At 32.7% G+C, this 21479-nt stretch overlaps 3 protein-coding genes across 5 annotated transcripts; 1 reads left to right on the forward strand and 2 right to left on the reverse strand.

Annotated features, from left to right (window-relative positions):
- Nucleotides 1-2197: 2197 nt before the first annotated feature.
- On the forward strand, nucleotides 2198-12690 carry LOC133294457 (calmodulin-binding transcription activator 5). 3 transcript variants are annotated; one of them, XM_061493120.1, is made up of 14 exons: nucleotides 2198-2282; nucleotides 2437-2563; nucleotides 3415-3499; nucleotides 4123-4238; nucleotides 5260-5348; nucleotides 5523-5568; nucleotides 7274-7391; nucleotides 7859-7957; nucleotides 8053-8111; nucleotides 8905-9321; nucleotides 10171-10868; nucleotides 11094-11640; nucleotides 11925-12236; nucleotides 12324-12690. In XM_061493120.1, the coding sequence occupies exons 2-14, from the start codon at nucleotides 2543-2545 to the stop codon at nucleotides 12381-12383; spliced, it is 2667 nt and encodes an 888-aa protein (XP_061349104.1). In that variant the 5' UTR covers nucleotides 2198-2282; nucleotides 2437-2542; the 3' UTR covers nucleotides 12384-12690. The 3 variants fall into 3 exon arrangements, with proteins under 3 accessions (XP_061349104.1, XP_061349102.1, XP_061349103.1); XM_061493118.1 differs by having other exon boundaries at nucleotides 2210-2282; nucleotides 2445-2563; nucleotides 3415-3540; nucleotides 7838-7957; XM_061493119.1 differs by having other exon boundaries at nucleotides 2210-2282; nucleotides 2445-2563; nucleotides 3415-3540.
- A 312-nt stretch (nucleotides 12691-13002) lies between these two features.
- Nucleotides 13003-14417, reverse strand: LOC133294455 (GTP-binding protein SAR1A-like). The gene is made up of 3 exons (XM_061493114.1): nucleotides 14094-14417; nucleotides 13863-13994; nucleotides 13003-13548 (listed from the first exon to the last, which is right to left on the reverse strand). The coding sequence occupies exons 1-3, from the start codon at nucleotides 14220-14222 to the stop codon at nucleotides 13228-13230; spliced, it is 582 nt and encodes a 193-aa protein (XP_061349098.1). The 5' UTR covers nucleotides 14223-14417; the 3' UTR covers nucleotides 13003-13227.
- A 4355-nt stretch (nucleotides 14418-18772) lies between these two features.
- On the reverse strand, nucleotides 18773-19852 carry LOC133294557 (GTP-binding protein SAR1A-like). The gene is made up of 3 exons (XM_061493244.1): nucleotides 19724-19852; nucleotides 19479-19610; nucleotides 18773-19112 (listed from the first exon to the last, which is right to left on the reverse strand). Exons 1-3 carry the CDS (start codon nucleotides 19850-19852, stop codon nucleotides 18786-18788), a joined length of 588 nt encoding a protein of 195 aa, XP_061349228.1. The 3' UTR covers nucleotides 18773-18785.
- Between the last annotated feature and the right edge of the window lie 1627 nt (nucleotides 19853-21479).

The following is a 21479-nucleotide window of genomic DNA, read 5'->3' on the forward strand; positions in this document are numbered from 1 at the left end:
TAATATATTTAAATTATATTAAATGCAGAGCACCTGAGCAGGCAACACTAAGAATAATTATAATTTTATTAAATATTTTTTAATTTTACTATATATATATATATACATATATTATGGCTTTAATATTTCTAAAGTGAATGTAAATAAGTTATCTACATTTTCTCCCAAAACGACATCGTTTTGGGTTGAATAATTAAAAAATTATAATGAAAAAGATGACTATAACCTTGAAACAAATTATAATTACAAAAATAGTTTGATTTTTGCCTTAAAATGACGTCGTTTTGGGTTCAATGTAACATTGACCGTAGAAAAAGCGAACCCATTTTTTATATAAGTAAAAAATGAACACATAACCTAACACAACTCACCCAGATCTTTTATAAAAAATATTTTAAGTTTTAGATAAGGCCAAATTACAAATTGTAGCCTGTGCCAAATTACAATTTTTACCCGGCTAAATTATAATTAATTATTTATCTGCATTTATTTCCAAAACGATGTTGTTTTGATATTGAAAAATTAAAAAATAATAATTATAAAGACTATAATAATCCTGAAATAAATTAAAATTATAAAAACATCATAATTTCTGCCCCAAAACGACGTCGTATTGGGGTTACTGCATACAAAGCGAACTTTTATACATAATAAGTACAATTTGTTAAAATTTAACCCGAGCCTAGACCACGCTCAGCCAACACATGGCTCCGCCATTGAGAGCCATTATAATCATTGTTAAAGATGAAGTAAAAAAAATTCACGAACATATTCCTTTCAACCAAAATATCACATATTGAACAATAAATAAATAATCAAGAACAAAGCTTATAATAAAAACTAACTTTAGCAAGAACAAGATTTTACTAGTGAAAAGAAGCCTTAAGGGCATGTTTGGTGCATAATATAAGATAAAACCTGATAGTATAATATCTGATTGTGTAAGACCTGATTAAATTTTATTACTATCTTGCGTTTGGTATGATATTGTATAAGATAATATCCTCCAATATTTTAAAAATTAATATATTAAAAAAATTTATTTTAATATATTAATATTGAAATGATATATTAGTTATTGAAAATTGTGCTTGTAAGTAATATTAATACATCAACCCCTTATGAGGCCTAATCCCACCCCCTTAGGCTTAATTAAGTTATACATCATTTTGATGTATTAAAGGATTCTGCTGTATAAGCTTATACTATACGATAGTCACACCAAACAACTGAAAATGTCATAACGTATAGTATAAGCTTATACTATCAAGCCTTATATATCACACCAAACGGGCCTAAGTGATTTTTTTTTTTTACTGAATTATCATTCTGTAATTGAAAAAATGAGAAAAAGAACCATGGGAACATTAGATATAAATATTAGCAACTAAATCACAGTTATGATTTGGAATGAAGAGTAGAGTAATCCAAAATTTGCCAGATGTAAAAGGGTTGTCTATAAACCTCAAAATTCTTCATAGCAATGTTCGAGGCAAACGTCAACGAATAACACGAACTCAACACGAGGGACCGTGCATTTTGATTTGATACCTACGAGGCTACGCTTGCGAGAATCACCATTAATGATTCAAGACCCGGAGACACATGATCATGTTTTTTAACTTTCCCCTTTGCGACCTGTAATATAATCTCCTACACGTCTTTCTACCTATAAATGTCCTTCCTCCTCTGCGCTTTCAATGTTAATCTTGTCGTACAGTCGCACCAAATCGAATTTAATTTTTGATAGTGAAATTATTACTGGACAGATAGTCAATAACACTAGAGTTCTAAGTTCTAACTAACAAGAGTCTTTTCAGACTATTTATTAAAGAATTAAAAACAAAAAAGTATAAATAAAATTTTAATATGTTAAAAACATTTTTCTTTAATTATTTAACAAAATTCTACTTGATGTAGCTAAATTATTTATTAGAATTTTTAATTATTTTCATTTTATTAATAAATTTAATATTTCTCATTTTATAAAAAATAAAATTATTTTTTATACACACAAAAATATATGAAGCTGTGTAAAAAGAAAAAAAAGAAAAAAAAACCTACGTAGCTTACCAAAAAAAAAAAAAAAAACCTGCGTATTTTTTTTTTAATATATCTATAAAAAATAATTTTATCTACGTCATATTAAGCCCTTTATTAATATAACATAACTCGGAGTCAGAGAGTAGAATAGAGAACGAAAGTTTCAGAACAGAGTGTCATTCAGCTCCGAACATATTTCTCTTTCTTCCAATCCGAACAGACCCTTCTCTGCTGTCATCGTAAATTCATCACCTTTTTTGTTTTTTCTAACTACCCTTTTAATCTTTCATCCTGTTTTTGATTATTATTATTGGGAACATTTGATTGTTCTCTTTTGTTGATTCATCTCTTCGCTGATTTTTTTTTTTTTTTTTTTCCTTGGATGATTGTAAGCTATGCAGTTGCTGATTTCGCAGTGAGAGATAGGTTTTTCGGAATATCCCAGAGGTTTATATGATGGCGAATAACTTAGCGGGGCAGCTCGTGGGCTCAGGCATACATGGATTCCACACATTGCAAGGTACGTACTGTACTTTTGATCTTTGAATTATGCTGATTTTTTGTTTATCCTCTTCCAGTATCAATTTTGAAAATTTATGTCTTGTTCTTTCTCTGTCTGTATGTATGCCTTTCTCTCCTGTTTTTCTTTGGGTGTCGAAAACAAAGTTGAAATTTTGATGTTCGAGATTTTTCTTGTTTGTCGTTTGGTTACAAGTAGAGGTAATTTTTAATTTCTTGTTTAAATACTAGTATGTGAATTTTAATGATACCTAGTAGTGGAAAGGACAGGGGTCGGTTGTCAATTGTGTAATAATGTTTTTTAACAGTTCTTTGTGTTTCTTTTATGGCGAGATCAATCACTAGAACTAGAAAACAGGCTCAGAATTTTTTTTCTTGTGTCTAAGATGTAGCTTTTCTTACTTGTTATAGTCAGTATCTCATTCAATAACTGAGGGTAGAGTATATTAATGTTGTTAGTAGTACTAAATAAATGTTCAAACACAATGCCCTAACATTTAGCTAGAACTTTGATGATTTTACAGGAGTTAGTCCCTAGATCAGATGAATCATCTTAAAAGTCTACTATTTCATGAATATTTGTTTTGGTTAGGCCATATCTAATGAGAAGAATTAAAGTATTTGAATATGAAGAAGTGGCTCTAAATATTCAGTCAATATGGTTGAATGGTATAGAAACTCATTCTTTTTAAGATTGGTTTAAAATTACAATTTATATTTTCACCATGCACTTCCGTTCCTATTTGCTGCTTCCCACTGCAACTCTTACCTGGACTACCAATTGCTTGGTCAATGATATATCAATCATCTCCATTTATTTGTTGTTCTGAAATATTTTCTTATATGTCCCAGAGCTGGATATGGGAAGCATTAGGGAGGAAGCAAGAACCAGATGGCTTCGTCCCAATGAGATTCATGCCATACTTTGTAATTCCAAGTATTTCACCATCAATGTCAAACCAGTTAATCTGCCCAAAAGTAATGTTCTATATTGCTGTTAGCAGTAACGTGATTTTTGTGAAGATATGCATCAGATTCATTCTGCTCTACCATTCATTTTTGTATAGATGCTTTTTATCATCATATTCATTCCTGTCTTTTTTAGTTTCTATTTCTTAATTTCCACATTTTACCAACTGCGGGAAGCTTTCCATGATAATCATACTTCAGAGCATTTTTTGATTTGTAGCTTGTTTTATAAATTGTGAACTTCTATACCCTTTAATTCTTGTTTTATGATTTGATTTTTTTATCTCTTTTGTTTAATTTTCTTTTTTAGGAGGATCTATTATCCTCCAATCTCTTTGTAATCTTGTTCTTTTACCTTAATGAATTTATTCTTTCATTGAAAAAGAATTATGCACCATTTAATTGGATATATCATGAATAAAGCAGTATAAAGTCTCACTGTGAATGATTTTTCATACATGTATCTTATAGAATTTTGATTAGTTGTTTTGCATGTCAGTAATAAGTTTTCACTATTACGGATTAGATGATGTCAAATCTCCAGTCATATTGTTATCTTATTATTATTACTATTATTTTGTGTATAAACAGGTGGTACTATTGTATTATTTGACCGCAAAATGCTTAGGAACTTTCGAAAAGATGGGCACAACTGGAAGAAGAAAAAGGATGGGAAAACTGTTAAAGAAGCTCATGAGCACTTAAAAGTGAGTGTTTTCATTTTTTTGGTTGTGTGTATTTGTGTTCATTTGAATTTTATTGTGGAAACTAGCATATTGAATTTAGTTTTTTAACAGATTATATATGGCACAATTTATCATTTTCTGTTAATGTGGGATGTGAAGGGAATAAAATATGATGACACAAAGATGATAGAGGGTCTAGCAAGTAGCCTCATAAGCACTAGGCTTCGTTAAATCTTAAAAGACATAAGACTTCTTGGAGCTCAGTTTTCTACTTTACCGGTTTTATCGTTGCTTATCAATTCAATGTGCTTTTTCCGTAAGTAGTATTTTTTTTAAAGGAATTTTGGTTGGCGGACAGTATGTCTTAGAAAGGAATGGAGAAAAGCTATAAGTATGGTGGAGGGTTAGACTCGCTGTTACTCCTATGTTCCAGATGGTCCTTTTTTAGTCCTTTTCCCTTTCATTTCCCCCACTTCTTCTTGTCCCTTTCTTTTTTACTTTTATTTATTTATATATACATATATTTTTATTTCATTTTATTTTATTTTATTTGTGTATTTTTATTTATTTATTTATTTATTTATTTTTTATTTTTTATTTTTTATTTTTTACTTTTTTTCAACCGTTTTGTATCTTTCATGTGGGTTCATCTACCACCGACCCCAATTAATTTGGGATAAAGGTGTTGTTGATGTTGATGTTGATGTTGACTAGGTTTAGATATCATCTTCCGTTGGACCTGTAAGTGCTGAAGTAACTAATTCGATGGTGGTTATGTAATGCATTATCTCTGCTTTGGATGTTACAGTTTGTGTACAATGATTCAGTCACATGTTTATCATTCTTTTTGCGTAATATTTGGGGAAGAGATTGTGTTCCTACTCTTAATCACATTTTCAGATTACAGAGTTAGTTATGTATTATCATATTTCCTTCCTCCAGTTTTTGTTGTTATTGATTCTGAAGTTAGATTGAGTCAGTAACATCATATCTGTTTTCTGACATTCTTTTTGGTTATTCTTTTCTTTTCCCATTCAATCAGGTTGGCAATGAAGAAAGGATCCACGTATATTATGCACATGGCCAAGATAACCCAAACTTTGTTCGTAGATGTTATTGGCTGCTTGATAAGTATGCATATTAATTGTTAACTTTAAGGCCCCAATTCCAACATGTTGTGCATGTCCATACTGTTGTAGTAATCATCCTTCTGTAATTATTGTATATATTGATTAGAGCATAGATTTGAAATAATTTTGCAAATAGTAATGTGACCTAAAATTGCTGTCACTATTTTCTTTTCAGGAGTCTGGAACACATAGTCCTTGTTCATTACCGTGAAACACAGGAGGTTGTTTTTATCATTTCCTTTTTTTTTCCCTTTCAAAAGTTTAATTTCACACCACAAACCATGATTTATCTGTGCCATCTTTTATGTTGTTTTGGCTGAAAGAAAGACCTCGTACATTTATTGTCAATGTGTTATTAGTCAGTTATTGATCCTCTATGATGCACAGATACTCCAAAATTGGTGATGTATCCATATCCAATACCGATACTCATACGATATCCCTTCATTCTTATTTTTGGCATATCCCATTTTTTTTTTTTGTGATACCCACCACTCTCAAAGTATTGCTACACTAGAAATCTAGGATCTAAAAGCATATTCTCGCTTGTGCAATCTAGCCATGTCAAAATCACATACAGAACAGTAGACTTTCATCCTTACCAAACTAGGTGGAGAAGGCGCCAGTGTGAGAGCAGGAAAGAGTTAGGGAAAGGAAAAGGAACTATTGAGAGGGAGAAAACATGTAACATGGGTTGGTGTGATCACATGTAGATAGTTTCTTTTACATATATAAAGTTAATTTTTTGTTAATAAAATATTTTCATGCTGCATCTTAATTTTTTAGAAAAAAATTGTACTTGCATATCGTATCAGATCATATGCTTGTACTCGTACGCATGCAACATTGATGATCCTTAGGTCAGTGATGTAGTTTTATCCATTTAAACATGACGGATACACCATGATTCTGTCTATAAGAAAAATTTCTTTCAGCAACAATGTTTTTTTCTATTGGTATGGTGGGAATATTTCATTTGTTCTATGTGTATAGTGCACAGGATCTTTTATTTTTGGGTATTATGAAGCAGCTTGTATAGTGTTGTTTACTGTTTCATGCGTTTGAAGGGATAATATCCAAATCCAACATTGGATTTGTAGCAGATTTGATGATGGATATAAGCTCCAAAATTTTATTAGTGACGACAAGTGAGATAAGCATTTATATGAGGTCATATGTTGTCCTATTTCATATGTTGTGGGACAGTTGGGCTGGGACATGACAAAATATTGACACAGTCATCATTAGTAGGATAATGACAGTTTAAGAGTTTGCATTAAGACTGCCAAGTAGAGTTTTATGCATGCTTTTATTTAAAAAAAACTTGAGTTTTTGAATTGTTAATGAGTTGGCTATTTTAAAGTTGAGAGTTGCTTATTGTGCTGCTTTACTTCTTTCTATTATACCCGGTATAGTATGCTCTTTTACTTGTTTTCTTTTTATTTAATATTTGGCTTGGATTGGAGATTAATTTTTTTTGTTCTATTCTTTTAAACTAAAGGGACTATGTGGCTTTTTGTGGCAGAGGTGATCCATATCATATCCCCTGAAAAATTTAAGTTTAAAAGAACTTTAGGTAGTCTTCTTGCTACAGTGTTTGAAAAGGATGCTGAGATAAAAATTTATATCATACACATTGTTTCATTGTATTGAAAATTGCGTCTTTTTCTCCTTCTAGTCTTCTTTTAGAATTTAGAGTAAAGTTCTTTTGCTTTCTCTATAGATATAAGAAGTACATTTTTGGAAAGACACTACTAGCATTTCATCACTTTGTTGCTCACTTGCTCTTCATGTAAGACACTTAAACGCATTTTATAATTAGACATAAAGTCAATGTTTAAGGTGTCATTTATGCTTTAACATTGATTGTGATAATGAATATAACTTGGCTTTGTAACGTTTTTTGGTTTGTGGTTTATGATACAGTTGCAAGGTTCTCCTGTCACTCCCGTAAATTCAAACTCTAGTTCTACCTCTGATCCAACTGTACCATGGATTTTATCAGAAGAGATAGATTCAGGGACTGCAACTCCATATGCCAGTGGTGAGAAATAACTTTAAATGATTGCAGTCTATCTTCTTACTAGTTATACTGTTGAAAGCTATCAATATGAAAGGCTTATGACATTTATTCGAAACATTTATTTTTTAATTTTGAACATATTAAGGGTTTATTTATAAATAGTGGGGCAGAATAGAGTTATCAGAAAAGAACACGTGCATGTCTTTATTTATTGCAATTAAATTTCTCCACCACATTTTTTTCTGCTCATCTTTCCAGAGGAAGCAGAAGAGAAGAGTTCCTTTTTCGGTTTATGATGCTGTATGTGTCTGGTCATATTGTTGATGCCTTGATTTTAAGAAGAAATATATAAACTGTTGACGTCATGGTTTTTTTAAAATTAAAATTAAAATAAAAACATGGATGTTGTAGTTGTCTTTACTTGACAAGGTACATATTCTCATTCCTTCTGTTTTGGAGATAATTAGAGATTAATGACAATGTAACAGTTAAAAGTCATGAACTGAGGCTCCATGAGATTAATACACTTGAATGGGATGACCTAGTGGTTGCAAATGATCTCAACACGTCGACTGTGCCTAATGAAGGTAAATAATTATTGATTATGCTTTTACCACAACCAGTCGCTTGTCTGGAAAGCACCTTAGTAATTTGTAATAACTTTACCTTTAACTTCTTGCAGGCAAAGGTCCGTATTTTGATCAACAAAATCAATTTTTACTGAATGACAGTTTCAACAACGTAAGATAATAGTATCTTTCTTTCATTTGTATTCATTATTCTGTTCTTTGTTGTGTGATGGAAAAGTTAGTCCTTTGATTATTTTCCTTTATTTTTAATATGTAAAGAGAAACTGTATCAGAGAGAAAAGAACAGAAGCACGACTAGGGGGAGGATAAAGTATCCTCCAATACCAAAAATGGAAAGGATAAGGAAGAATAAAGATTCAAAGATGCAGAAAGACTGCCCAGTCTGCATTTTGGTAGTGGAAACTCGTGAACCAGCCACGAGCTAATCACTAGAGAGAAGCCAAAAACACAAACCTAACTAAAAGCAAACCAAGGGTCTGAGAGACACTAAAAAATGCAGGCATTCTGTTCCAACCAAATGGTCCAAAGAACGGCAAAACTGCACAGTGCCACAAAATTTTGGCCTCCTTATTGTTAGTTTTTTGAATTTTATCATTAGACCCCGTCGTCCTCTTTGATGTGTGTGTAATAGAGAGGTTTTATTATAATTCTTTGACAACAGATTTTGATGGCAGCCTTTCACTATTAAATTATTGTTTCATTGTAGATGATAAGGAATTAAAAAGCTGCTTTTCTTTTATTAAATTTGTTTTCAAATCAACTATAATCACATATTAAAAAGCCACAGCCATTTTGAAGAAGCGACCTTGAAATTATGGTCAAGGCAAGGTTGTTTGTTTTTCAATTGCATACCTCTAATTTATATACTTTTTCTTTGCTTCTTCCTTCTTCTTCTCCCTTGGTAAGAGTTGCTGCCCTAAACTATATAGGGTTTTTGTCACCAGGTAACCAGCAATCCATCTGCAGGAATTCCTTCTTTTGATAGTTTAACTCAGCCAATTGCTGGGAGCAATAGTGTTCCTTACAATTTTTCAGAAAGGGTTAATCTTGAGAAAATGGACAATCAAGTAAATTCAAATGAGCAGAGGAATCATCCTGTTTCTGTAAGTGGTGTTGATTCCTTAGACACTTCGGTCAATGGGGGATTGCAAAGTCAGGACAGCTTTGGAATGTGGGTGAACCACATCATGTCTGATTCACCATGTTCATTGGGTGAATCAGCTCTTGAATCCTCAGTTTCATCCATGCATGAACCATATTCATCTGTGGTAGTGGATAATCAGCAACTTTCTCTGCCGGAACAAGTATTCAATATCACTGATGTGTCCCATGCATGGGTGTCTTCTACCGAGAAATCAAAGGTTTCCTCACATATCTACTTACGTAGCAATTATTTTCTGTTTTAATTATATCTTTAACAGTTAACGCTAAGGTATTTTTTGGTTTCTTACTTCTTAGTTGATTCCTCAGTTTTTTCACTCAATCTTGAATTCCTGTAAAATTCCAAAGCTGCATACTATGAAATATAAACTCCATTAAGAATATTTTTTATAGGTTTTCTCCAATGTTGCCAAAATTCATTTTCAGTTTACCAAGAGCTAAACACAAAAAGAGGCAGAGGTAGGCCAAAGCTTACTTGGGGGAAAGTAGTAAAACAAGATTTAATGGAGTGGGATATAGATTGGCGGACAGTATGTCTTAGAAAGGAATGGAGAAAAAGCTATAAGTATGGTGGAGGGTTAGACCCGCTGTTATTCCTATGTTCCAGATGGTCCTTTTTTAGTCTTTTCCCCTTCATTTCCCCCACTTCTTCTTGTCCCTTTCTTTTTTACTTTTCTTTATTTATATATACATATATTTTTATTTCATTTTATTTTATTTTATTATTTTATTTGTGTATTTTTATTTATTTATTAATTTATTTATTTATTTATTTTTTATTTTTTATTTTTTTTACTTTTTGTCAACCGTTTTGTATCTTTCATGTGGGTTCATCTACCACCGACCCCAATTAATTTGGGATAAAGGTGTTGTTGATGTTGATGTTGATGTTATGAGTAGCACTTTGGCTACAAGCATCCACATATTCATGTGTATAAATTGCAACAAAATTTAACACAGTAAATACTTGCTGTATGATCAATTCATATGTTGCCACCTGTTATTTTCCAATTATTGCTAGATTTTCTAAGTTTCTTTACTTCTTGCAGGTCCTGGTGACTGGATTCTTTCATAAGGACTATCTGCACCTTTCAAAGTCCAATCTATTGTGTGTCTGTGGTGATGTTAGTGTTCCTGCAGAAATCATTCAGGTTGGCGTCTATCGATGCTGGTTATCACCACATTCTCCTGGACTTGTGAATCTCTACTTGAGCTTTGATGGCCATAAGCCTATTAGCCAAGTTGTTAATTTTGAGTATCGTACTCCTGTTTTGCATGATCCTGCAGCTTCTATGGAAGAGAAGGACAACTGGGATGAATTTCGACTTCAAATGAGGCTTGCTTATTTGCTCTTTGCTAAACAACAAAGCCTTGATGTTTTCTCTTGTAAAATATCACCTAATGGACTGAAGGAGGCAAGGAAATTCGCCTCCAAAACATCATTTATTTCCAGTAGTTGGCAATACTTAATCAATTCAACTGAAGACAACAAAATTCCATTTTCACAAGCAAAAGATGCCCTATTTGAAATTGCATTGAAAAACAGACTAAAGGAATGGCTTTTGGAAAGAATTGGTTTAGGCTGTAAGACTACTGAATATGATGCGCAAGGCCAAAGTGTAATCCATTTGTGTGCTATTTTGGGATATACTTGGGCTGTTTCCCTATTTTCATGGTCAGGCCTATCACTGGATTTCCGCGATAAATTTGGATGGACAGCTCTTCATTGGGCAGCATATTGTGGAAGGTATAATACACAGACACCCCAGTTGTTTAAACTGTTAGCCTTGCTGCAACCACATTGACCTGAAATTCCTTTGCTGACATGCTTTTGTCATTCAAGCTCTTTTTGGTTTCCTTTTTCCCTACAGATAACCAGCATTAACCTAACCTGTGTGAATTTAGCATGAATTTAGGTAAAATAGGCCGCATGAATTTTATATTATATTTGATTGAAAATTTGTGTCTTCAGGGAGAAAATGGTTGCAACTCTGTTGTCTGCTGGGGCAAAGCCAAATTTGGTCACTGATCCAACTCCACAAAATCCTGGTGGATGTACTGCTGCTGATGTTGCTTATATGAGGGGTTATGATGGCTTAGCAGCTTATCTTTCAGAAAAGTCTCTGGTTGAGCAGTTCAATGACATGAGCTTAGCTGGAAATATCAGTGGCTCACTGCAAACTAGCGCGACTGATCCTGTAAATTCTGAGAACCTTAGTGAGGACCAGCTGTACCTGAAGGATACGTTGGCAGCTTACCGAACAGCTGCTGAGGCAGCAGCACGCATACAAGCTGCATTTAGGGAGCACTCCCTAAAATTGCAAACTCAGGCAGTTGAGTTTTCCAGTCCAGAGGCTGAAGCACGCAAAATAGTTGCAGCAATGAAGATTCAACATGCCTTTAGGAACTTTGAGACAAGGAAAATGATGAAAGCTGCCGCTCGCATTCAGCATAGATTCCGTACATGGAAGATTCGTAGAGAATTTCTCAACATGCGCCGTCAGGCTATTAAAATTCAAGTAAGAGCTACTCTTCCTGCCTCTCTCATTGCTGGTAGTCCTGAGTAAAGCATGTTAATTTTAAATCCATGTTATATGTTTGTCATATTTTAAGCTGATTAAAATTGACTGCAGATGTCAGTTGGCTCAAACGCTAACATGACATTTTTCCACGAAGTATGAGAACAATTGTGCTCATCTAAGAACTTTTAGTCATCATACATCTGAGCTTTAACAGATTTTGTTTGCTAAATTGACTCTTGTTGGGTTGTTTCTTATAATTTACGTCTAATGTTACAATGCAGGCTGCTTTTCGGTGCTTCCAAGTGCGGAAGCATTATCGAAAAATTCTTTGGTCTGTTAGTGTGGTTGAGAAAGCAGTGCTGCGTTGGCGTTTGAAGAGAAGGGGCTTCCGTGGGCTGCGGGTTAATACTGTTGAAGAAGCAATGGGAGACCAGAATCAGCAAAGTGACACGGAGGAGGAATTCTTTCGGACTGGTAGGAAACAAGCTGAAGAACGTGTTGAGAGATCTGTAGTACGTGTGCAGGCTATGTTCCGTTCTAAGAAAGCACAAGAAGAGTACAGGAGGATGAAGTTGGCTCTTAAACAAGCAAAGGTGACTAATTTATGCAATATGTTGGTATTAGTGCTAGGAGGATTTGATTTTGTTGTATATTTACTTGTAGAATATTCCTTTGTGCAGATGGAAAGGGAATATGAACAACTCCTCAGTACTGAAGTTGACATGGAACTGAAGACATAGGTTAGTCAAAGTTCCTCGACAGGTTCTTATTTTTGGGATGCAGCCAACACCTTATGACTCCTGTGACAAACTAGTGATGTATAAGGGAATGTTGGTGCTGTTTTTGTACATTCTGTTGATCTTGTAAATTCCCTTTGACCCTTTGGAATTTCCTTAATATCCTGAATGGGTCATCTAGGAAGTTTTCATGTGTAATTGGTCTCTACATGGTTGATTCTTCTGATTCAAGATCTAGTTACGACTGAAATAGCACACACTCCCAAAGTTGAATAGACAGAATAGTTGTTTACTACAAGCCTGGTTTGGGGATGGTAACAAGCTTATAAGACAGAATAGTTCATGCGAGCCCTTACTGTTTTGTATAAACTTAAATAGATAGTTAATTTGAGCTAATAGGGGGCCATAAGCATTTACGAGACATTTTTCAATCCGAGTTTCTTTAAGAACTGAGTAGGAGAAAAAGAGGACTGACTATTAACTTCACCATCATTAGTTACAACTTACAAGTGTCCTAAGATTACTGCCACCCAAATATTCCCTTTCTGGACGTACATGTGAACAAATTACCTGGAGATTGTTAACCAAAACGAAGAGCACTGTCAAACATGCACAGAGCCATTTCCAATATTCAAGTCACAATTTATTAATTCTGCATTTTTAATAACCGATATAGACTGCAACACAAGCTTGACAGCTCTTACCAAAATATAGAAACAAGCATGTCTCATAACTAATAAAAAGTTTAACAGCGATTGATGTATCCAATTTACATGAGAAGAGACGTCTAAAAGCTACAATGCTAATGCAGAGACAGCAACAGCACAGTGTTGTCTATTTGATTTCCCTATTTAATATACTGAGAGAGCCACTGAAAGCCCTCACCATATCCCATCTTGCGTACAATACTGCACATGAACACCTCCAAAGGACGGACACTGGAGTCAGTCAGATTCACCTTGCCCTTGCCTGTAGTAAAGTTAGTCAAACCCATATGATAACGTAACTCATCCTCTGAGGCAGCATAAGGCAAGTCGATCTTGTTTCCCAAGATAAGAAAAGGTGTATTTGCTAGTGAGTCATCAGAAAGAAGAGCATCCAGCTCCTTCTTTGATTCTGAAAATCTTTCCTTATCAAAAGCGTCAACTAGGTAGACTACAGCATCCACCTACATCATATAAAATTCAAAGTTAGCATAAGCAGACCATAGGAAACTGTCATTGTGCCAATTAGGCATCAAAGCAATTCCTAATACTCAGTTGACACTATACCTATAAAACTCTGATAATCTACTAAAGCAAAAGGGCAAGATGATTCAGATTATAAATTGTACACCATTTTGGCATGGTATTTACAAAACAGAAACTTCAAAAGCATGCTTTGAATTTGTTAATTCAAAAACTTTATTATAAGATGTAAATGTACATTCGCATCAAACCTACCATGACAAAACAAACAAAACTTAAAAGAAATTAAAAAAACCTGAGCGTAATAGTCCTTCCAGACCCTGCGAGCAATCTGGTGGCCACCCAAATCGAAGGCCTTGAATTTTATCTTCCCAATACTCAACTCCTCCGACGTTGGAAATTGAGTAGGTTGATGCTGAACTAATCTCTGCAAGATTTCAATTTCTTATCAAAAACTGCTTCAAAAAATTAAGAATCTTTGAGCAATCAGGAAAGTTAAAAAAGAAAAAAAAAAAAAGAAAAAGACCTCGTCTTTGAGCATGTGAAGCAAAGTGGTCTTCCCAGCATTATCTAACCCTAGGAATAAAATCTTCGCCTCCTTTTGCCACAGACCCAGTGATGCCAGAATTCCATAAAACCAATCAACAAGAAACATTCTTTTTTTTTTCTCTGAAAGTTTCAGAAGTGATGGGAAAAATAAACAACAAAATCTCCGCCGGCGACGTAGTTGCCGGAACTCCAACCGGTGAAGCGAATAGAGACAAGACAAATACACAGTATAACTGAGAAGAAGAATCAACAGAGAGACCAAGAACACGCAACACAAAAAGAACCTGTTTTCTTTTTTTCTTTTTTGCCTTCAGTTATTTTCGATCATTTTTTGGAATGTATATATAGTGTTGACGACTGAATACCGATTACCGGGGTGTCCAGTGAATGATACGCGGGTGGCTGACTAAAAAATGACCGAAAATGGTCCCGCGGGCAAAGTGAGGGAGACTGGAGTAGCCGGTTATCATGTTGAAATTCCACTTGTACGGATTTGGTTGGTTGGTACGCGTCATTGGGTAAAGTAGTTGACATTAGAAGAAACCAAAGATTTTTCTAAATTTTTTAGTTATAGAAAAGGAATTTTTTAAAAAAGATAGATATTTTAAGGGTTTGTTTTTTCTGATGTTACATTAGATAATTTTATCTAATGTTCATCAAAACGACGTCGTTTTGGGATGGAAATCATGGTATTTTTGTAATTTTAATTTATTTCAGGGTTATAATAGTCTTTATCACTCTAATTTTTTAACTTTTCAACCCCAAAACGACGTCGTTTTGATGAATATTAGATAAAGTTATCTAAAGTAACATCGGAAACTTTTTTTAAATAAGGGTTTCGTGTTTGTATTTTAAATTATATAAGTTATGTCATTTTAGAAGAGAGATAGACACAGAAAAATAAAAATCATGGAAGAGATAAAGTGGGTGGTTTTTTTTAATTTAAAATTTAAATAATTTTTTTCTGTGTCTGTCTCTCGACAGAGTGCTATGTCATTTAAAATGACAAACACTTTTCCCTTTAATTAAAATCATTATTATTAATTTAATATTTAAATTAAGAAAATTTCTTACTTCCTCTTATCATAATTTTTGTTTCTCATTTTAAAACTTAATTATTTAGACTAAAATAATATATAATTTTTTATTATTTAAAAGCAAAAACACTAATCTCTTTTAAAAAACCAAAACGTCAAAAATAAAAAAAATAAAAAAATATTTTTAGTAAATTAAAAAAAAAGTCTTACACGTACGTGGAAAGGTACTGTTATATCTGTACGAAAACAATCACTTTTGTGAAAGGCGTTTTTGAATTACTTCGAATTCGATAAAAAGGATATGTACCTTATCCGTAGGTAGGAGTTACCATACATATTGTAGCAATTAATTTCTCAGAGCCGTAATTGCATGCAAATTTATACAAAATAATCTTTATGTGATAGTAAACAGATTCAAAAGTAAATATAGTGATAAAAAAATTATAAATTTTACATTTGTAAAATGTTTATGTAACATTACCAATTGCTTAATAGTCTGACATGAGATTGTTGAACTTGTCTCGTTAGGCGAAGAAAAGCCTATTGTTTTGATTTCTCGTTGCTATCAATAATGGAAAATTGTATTAGATCTTTTATGTCAAATTTACATGACATTTATGATAATTGACATGTAAATTCTATGATAATTTTTTTATGTTGATAAATTTTGATTGAATTCATAGTTATTAGTATTTTACGGCATACGATTCGAATTGCACTATTGATATAATTCACAAATTCAGCAATACGTATCGATGGGTATAGCAGAAAAGTGTTGTATCGGATGATACGATTCTGTATCGGATATTGTTCTGGATAGCCCCAACTGGTTGCCCCATTAAGGCGACCACAATCTCCCTCCACTAGTCCACGTCATCTCTAGTGATCATAGCTTACCAACTCTCCCCCCTGTTCCCATGTGATAGATTCTTCAACGTAAGATACCAAAATATCCTAAGTTAGGATGCTACCTTCCTTTGGTAGCCCACCCAGACCACCTAAATAAATGTTTTCACTTCACAGCTACAGCAGTAGCGACTGCCACCAGTATAACAGGAACCGTAAAAGGGCTGTAGCAGCAATGGCAAGCGCCCTTGGCACTTCCCAATAGAGTTGACATGGCTCGCCCTCCCATGCGAGCAAGGCATCCCCTCCCCCTATAAATACCCCATCATTAGTAAGCAAGGGGATCCGATTTCTACGTGTTGTTACCCTACCCGACTTCATGAATCTCCACTGCAACTCATCGCACACACACATATCCCCCCCCCCCCCAACTTTTACTGTTGAATACCATATCTAAGACGTCATTGTCTAGCTTGGTCTCTACCTTTGCTGACAACGATAACCCTATAGTGACTTTTACCCTTCTCAAGGGTACATATTGGACTTGCAACTCTCAACAGTACAGATATGAAACTAAATCAAATTTTTTAATTTTTAATATAAAAAAATATAAATGTGATGTATGATTTAAATTCAGAAAAAAAATCTACAAAAATTATTATTATTAAGGAAAAGAAGACAAAGATTTGATTTGTAATTTAAATTCAAAAATCAATCTGAAAAATTTGTATTAATAAATAAAGGTAATAATTAAATAAATATATATTTTTTATGCATATTTTTATTTTTTAGGTCAAATCTTAAGGCCATCAAGAATGATAAAAGTAAAGGTATCATCGTACAAGAACAAGATAATGTCAACTGGCTTGACAAACGAAATTATATTGCCAACAAGAATGATAAGGGAAAAGAACCACACATTGTTGAACAATAAATAGGAGATGAGTCAAATGACTACACTAATGAAGATGATGGATTAATTATGTCACTGATAGTTGTTGATAGTAATAATAATGATAATATTAATCTTGATGATTGATGAGTAGGAGAATAATTGATTTTCACTTAATTACTTATTATTTTGCAGATTAGATCCTTTTTAAATTTTGAATTTATATAATATTAAGTATATTATTTATGGGGAAGGATATTGTAACAATCAATTTATGTTACTACAAAGTTACTACCAATCAATTTCACCGTTAGATTGATTATGTTGATCCAACGATTATATTTATTTTCATCTTTGTATGGTCATGATTTTCCAAATTTAATACTTTATATTTATTTTCACCTTTGTATGGTTATGATTTCTCATATTTAATGCTTTCACTTTAAATATGAGGAATCATAACCATACAAAGATAAAAATAAATATAACCGTTGGATCCACATAATCGATCTAACGGTGAGATTGATTGGTAATAACATGGTAGTTACACAACTTGGTTGTTACAATATCATTTTTTATATTTTTATAGCTTAATTGTACCCCATATATTTAATACTTGTAAGGGGAGATAGATATTTAATAACATTAAATTTGTATCCAAAAAAATTCATTATTATTATTTTTTAAATAAGTAATGATTCATTTAAAGTAATTTTCCTTATTTAATAATTAAATATATATTTTTCTTAAATCTGTAGTGAATTCAAATCACGGTAAATCAATAGTATATACGTCTACCAAAAAAAATAAAAAAAAATCAATAGTATATACACCATAACTCGTTCATTTTAGAGATGCAAGGTCAATTTTTTTTTTTTTTTGGACTCTACCAGCATTTGAACCTGGACCATTATGGCGTTGTCCTCAACAACTACCATGAAGGCTAGTAGATGCAAGGTCAAATTGTACAAACTTTTTACATTAAGAATCCTTTACCAGAAAAGAAAAGTAATTACTTCGATATCATTTTCAGTCTGAGCTATCAGGTGATTCGGATCATTCAATGATTTTTACATTAAAAATCCTTTACCACAAGAAAAGTAATTACTGCCACCCAGATATTCCCCTTCTGGACGTACATGTGAACAAATTACCTGGAGATTGTTAACCACAACGAAGAGAACTGTCAAATTATGAAGCACTTATACTTCAAAAATCCTGACGTGTCGTGTACGACACTTTGGAACACTCCGACACTCCAACACGCGTTATTGAAATTCAAAAAACGGTTCAAAGGTTAAATTGCGTTGAGTTTTTAGTTCCAACTGTTAGATTCGTTAGATTACGATTACCATTTTATTGAGTTTAATATTAATATTTAAAATATCTTATGTTTCTTTGCAAAATTTATGCATATTATAAGTTTAGATATATTTTTTTATTAAATTATTAAATATTAAAGATAAGATATACTACATAAATTAAATATATTATTTAATATCAAAACGTGTCCTAACGTGTCGAAATTTAACATTTTTTAGAATTAACGTGTCGGAATGTCGTGTCGGATCGTGTCACGTGTCACGTGTCCCGTGTCAGTGTCGGTGCTACATAGCTGTCAAACATGTAGCAGCCATTTCTAAAATTCAAGCTACAATTTATTAATTCTGCAATTTTAATAACCGATATAGACTGCAACACAAGCTTGAAACTCCTACCAAAAAATAGAAACAAGCACGTCTCACAACTAATAAACAAATTAAACTGCCATTGAAGTATCCAATTTATATAAGAAAAGAAGTCAAAAAGTTAGTATTCAAAAAAAAAAAAAAGTCTAAAAGCTAGAATGCTAGTGCTGAGACAGCAACAGCACGGTGTTGTCTATTTGATTTCCCTATTTAATGTACCGAGAGAGCCACTGAAAGCCTTCACCATATCCCATCTTGCGGACAATACTGCACATGAAGGTCTCCATAGGACGGATACCGGAATCAGCCAGGTTCACCTTGCCCTTGCCCTTGCCTGTAGTAAAGTCAGACAGACCCATATAATAACATAACTCATCCTCTGAGGCAGCATAAGGCAAGTCGATCTTGTTTCCCAAGATAAGGAAAGGTGTATTTGCTAGTGAGTCATCAGAAAGAAGAGCATCCAGCTCTGTCTTTGTTTCTGGAAATCTTTCCTTGTCAAAAGCGTCAACTAGGTAGACTACAGCATCCACCTACATCATATAAAATTCAAAGTTAGCATAAGCAGACCATAGGAAACTGTCATTGTGCCAATTAGGCATCAAAGCAATTCCTAATACTCAGTTGACACTATACCTATAAAACTTTGATGTAAATTGTTCGTGATTATAAATTGTACACATTTTGGCATGGTATTTACAAAACAGAAACTTCAAAAGCATCTTGAATTAACAATTCAAAAACTTTATTACAAGATGTAAACGTACATTGTCTGGCATCAAACTTAGCATGACAAAACAAACAAATAAAACTTAAAGTAGCTAAAACCATCCAAATGCCCTGTATTCAAAAACATGAAACTGAACAAATAATTAAAAGAAAAGAAAAATTAAAAAAACCGTTTCGTAATAGTCCTTCCAGACCCTGCGAGCAATCCGGTGACCACCCAAATCGAAGGCCTTGAATTTTATCCCCCCAATACTCAACTCCTCCGAAGTTGGAAATTGAGTAGGTTGATGCTGAGCTAATCTCTGCAAGATTTCAATTTCTCATCAAAAACTACTTCAAAAAATATTAATATAAATAAAATTAAGATTCTTTGAGCAATCATAAAAGTTAAAATATAAAAGAAAAAAAAAAAAACCTTGTCTTTGAGCATGTGAAGCAAAGTGGTCTTCCCAGCATTATCTAACCCTAGGAATAAAATCTTCGCCTCCTTTTGCCACAGACCCAGTGATGCCAGAATTCCATAAAACCAATCAACAAGAAACATTCTTCTTTTTCTTTTTTATCTCTGAAGGTTTAAGAAGTGACGGGAAAAATAAAGAATCAACAGAGACAAGACAAATACACAGTATAACTGAGAAGAAGAATCAACAGCAGAGAGACCAAGAATAGGCAACAAAAAAAGAACCTGTTTTCTTTTTTTTCTTCTTCTTTGCGTTCAGTTATTTTCGATCACTTTTTTTGGAATGTTATATAGCCGTTTGGATGGGTTTTTTTTTAACTAAAAATTGTGGGCAAAGTAAAGTGAGGGATTTGATTGGTTGGTACTTGGTACGCGTCATTGGGTTAAATTGTTGACATAGAAGAAATTAGGAATCTTAATCAACCAATCCAAACCGATTCAAACCGCGGTGACCGAACCGAAAATTCGATAATCGAAAATCAAAAATTGAAAAATTAAAAATCGAAAAAAAACTGCAAATTTTTATTGGATTGGATCGGTTGTTGGATGGATTGATGAAAACCAATCCAATCCAAACCGATCCAATATATTAATTCTTCTCTATCTACTTGGGTCTTTTTCCCAATCATAGCCCAAAAATTTATAAACTCAAGAGCCATTGGCTATCAACTAAACCCAAGAAAAAATCTAGCCACATCTCATCAACAAAATTTTATCTTTGTAGAGCCTTATATCTCATTGTCCAAAAAAAATTATATTATAGTTTACTTAAACTTTTGTATTTAAAAAATAATAATTTACAAAGCCAATATATACAAAAGATGTTATTTGCATAATAATTATGAAATAAATTTTAGGATTTTCAGAAAAACGAAAACCGATCCAATCCAAACCGAAAAAAATTGGATTGGATCGGATCGGATCGGATTTGAAAAAAAATCCAAAACGAATGGATGATTATATGATCAAACCGAAGGGATTGGATCGGATGATTTTTGCTTCCAAAACCGATCCAATCCAAACCGCGAACACCTAGAAGAAATCAAATATTTTTCACAATGTATCCACCAAAAAATAAAAGTATTTTTCTCAAATTGTTAGTTATAGAAAAGCAAAACGTAAAAAATAAGGAGGGAAATCAAAATCAAATCAATAATTTTCCCTTGATATTATTTTATAATTTTTAATTTGATCAAGGTTCTTGAATTGCAATACGTATTATATCATTTGATCGATTTTTTATATCGTATATCATGAATCATATCAAATCGTAAAATACAAAAATAAAATAAAAAATAATTTAATAATATATATTAAAATATTTATTTAATTTTTCCTTTATTAATGCTGATTTTTTAGATTGATTTTGATTTTAAATTACAAAGTAAATCTTTACTTTTTTTTCTTAATAATAATATTTTTTTAATTTTATTTGTTAATCAAATCATTATTTATTTTTTATATTATATATTATAAATTTTGATTTAATTTTCGTATCATATGATACCCGATATGTATCGTATCGTATGATATAGTATTATATCGTCAGATATGCATCCCTTTCCAATATACTCGACGATATGTATCGTTGAGTTTGTGAATCGTATCGTATATCGTACGATATTGATAATTGGATTTCATTTTAATCGAACGATAACAAGATTGATAATAATAAGTGGTAAGAAAAAAAATTGATAAGTATAACCTATGC

Source organism: Gastrolobium bilobum, unplaced genomic scaffold (assembly GCF_033153095.1).
Source record: "Gastrolobium bilobum isolate Gb01-03AN ecotype WA unplaced genomic scaffold, APGP_CSIRO_Gbil_v1 utg5188, whole genome shotgun sequence".
Lineage (NCBI taxonomy): Eukaryota > Viridiplantae > Streptophyta > Magnoliopsida > Fabales > Fabaceae > Gastrolobium > Gastrolobium bilobum.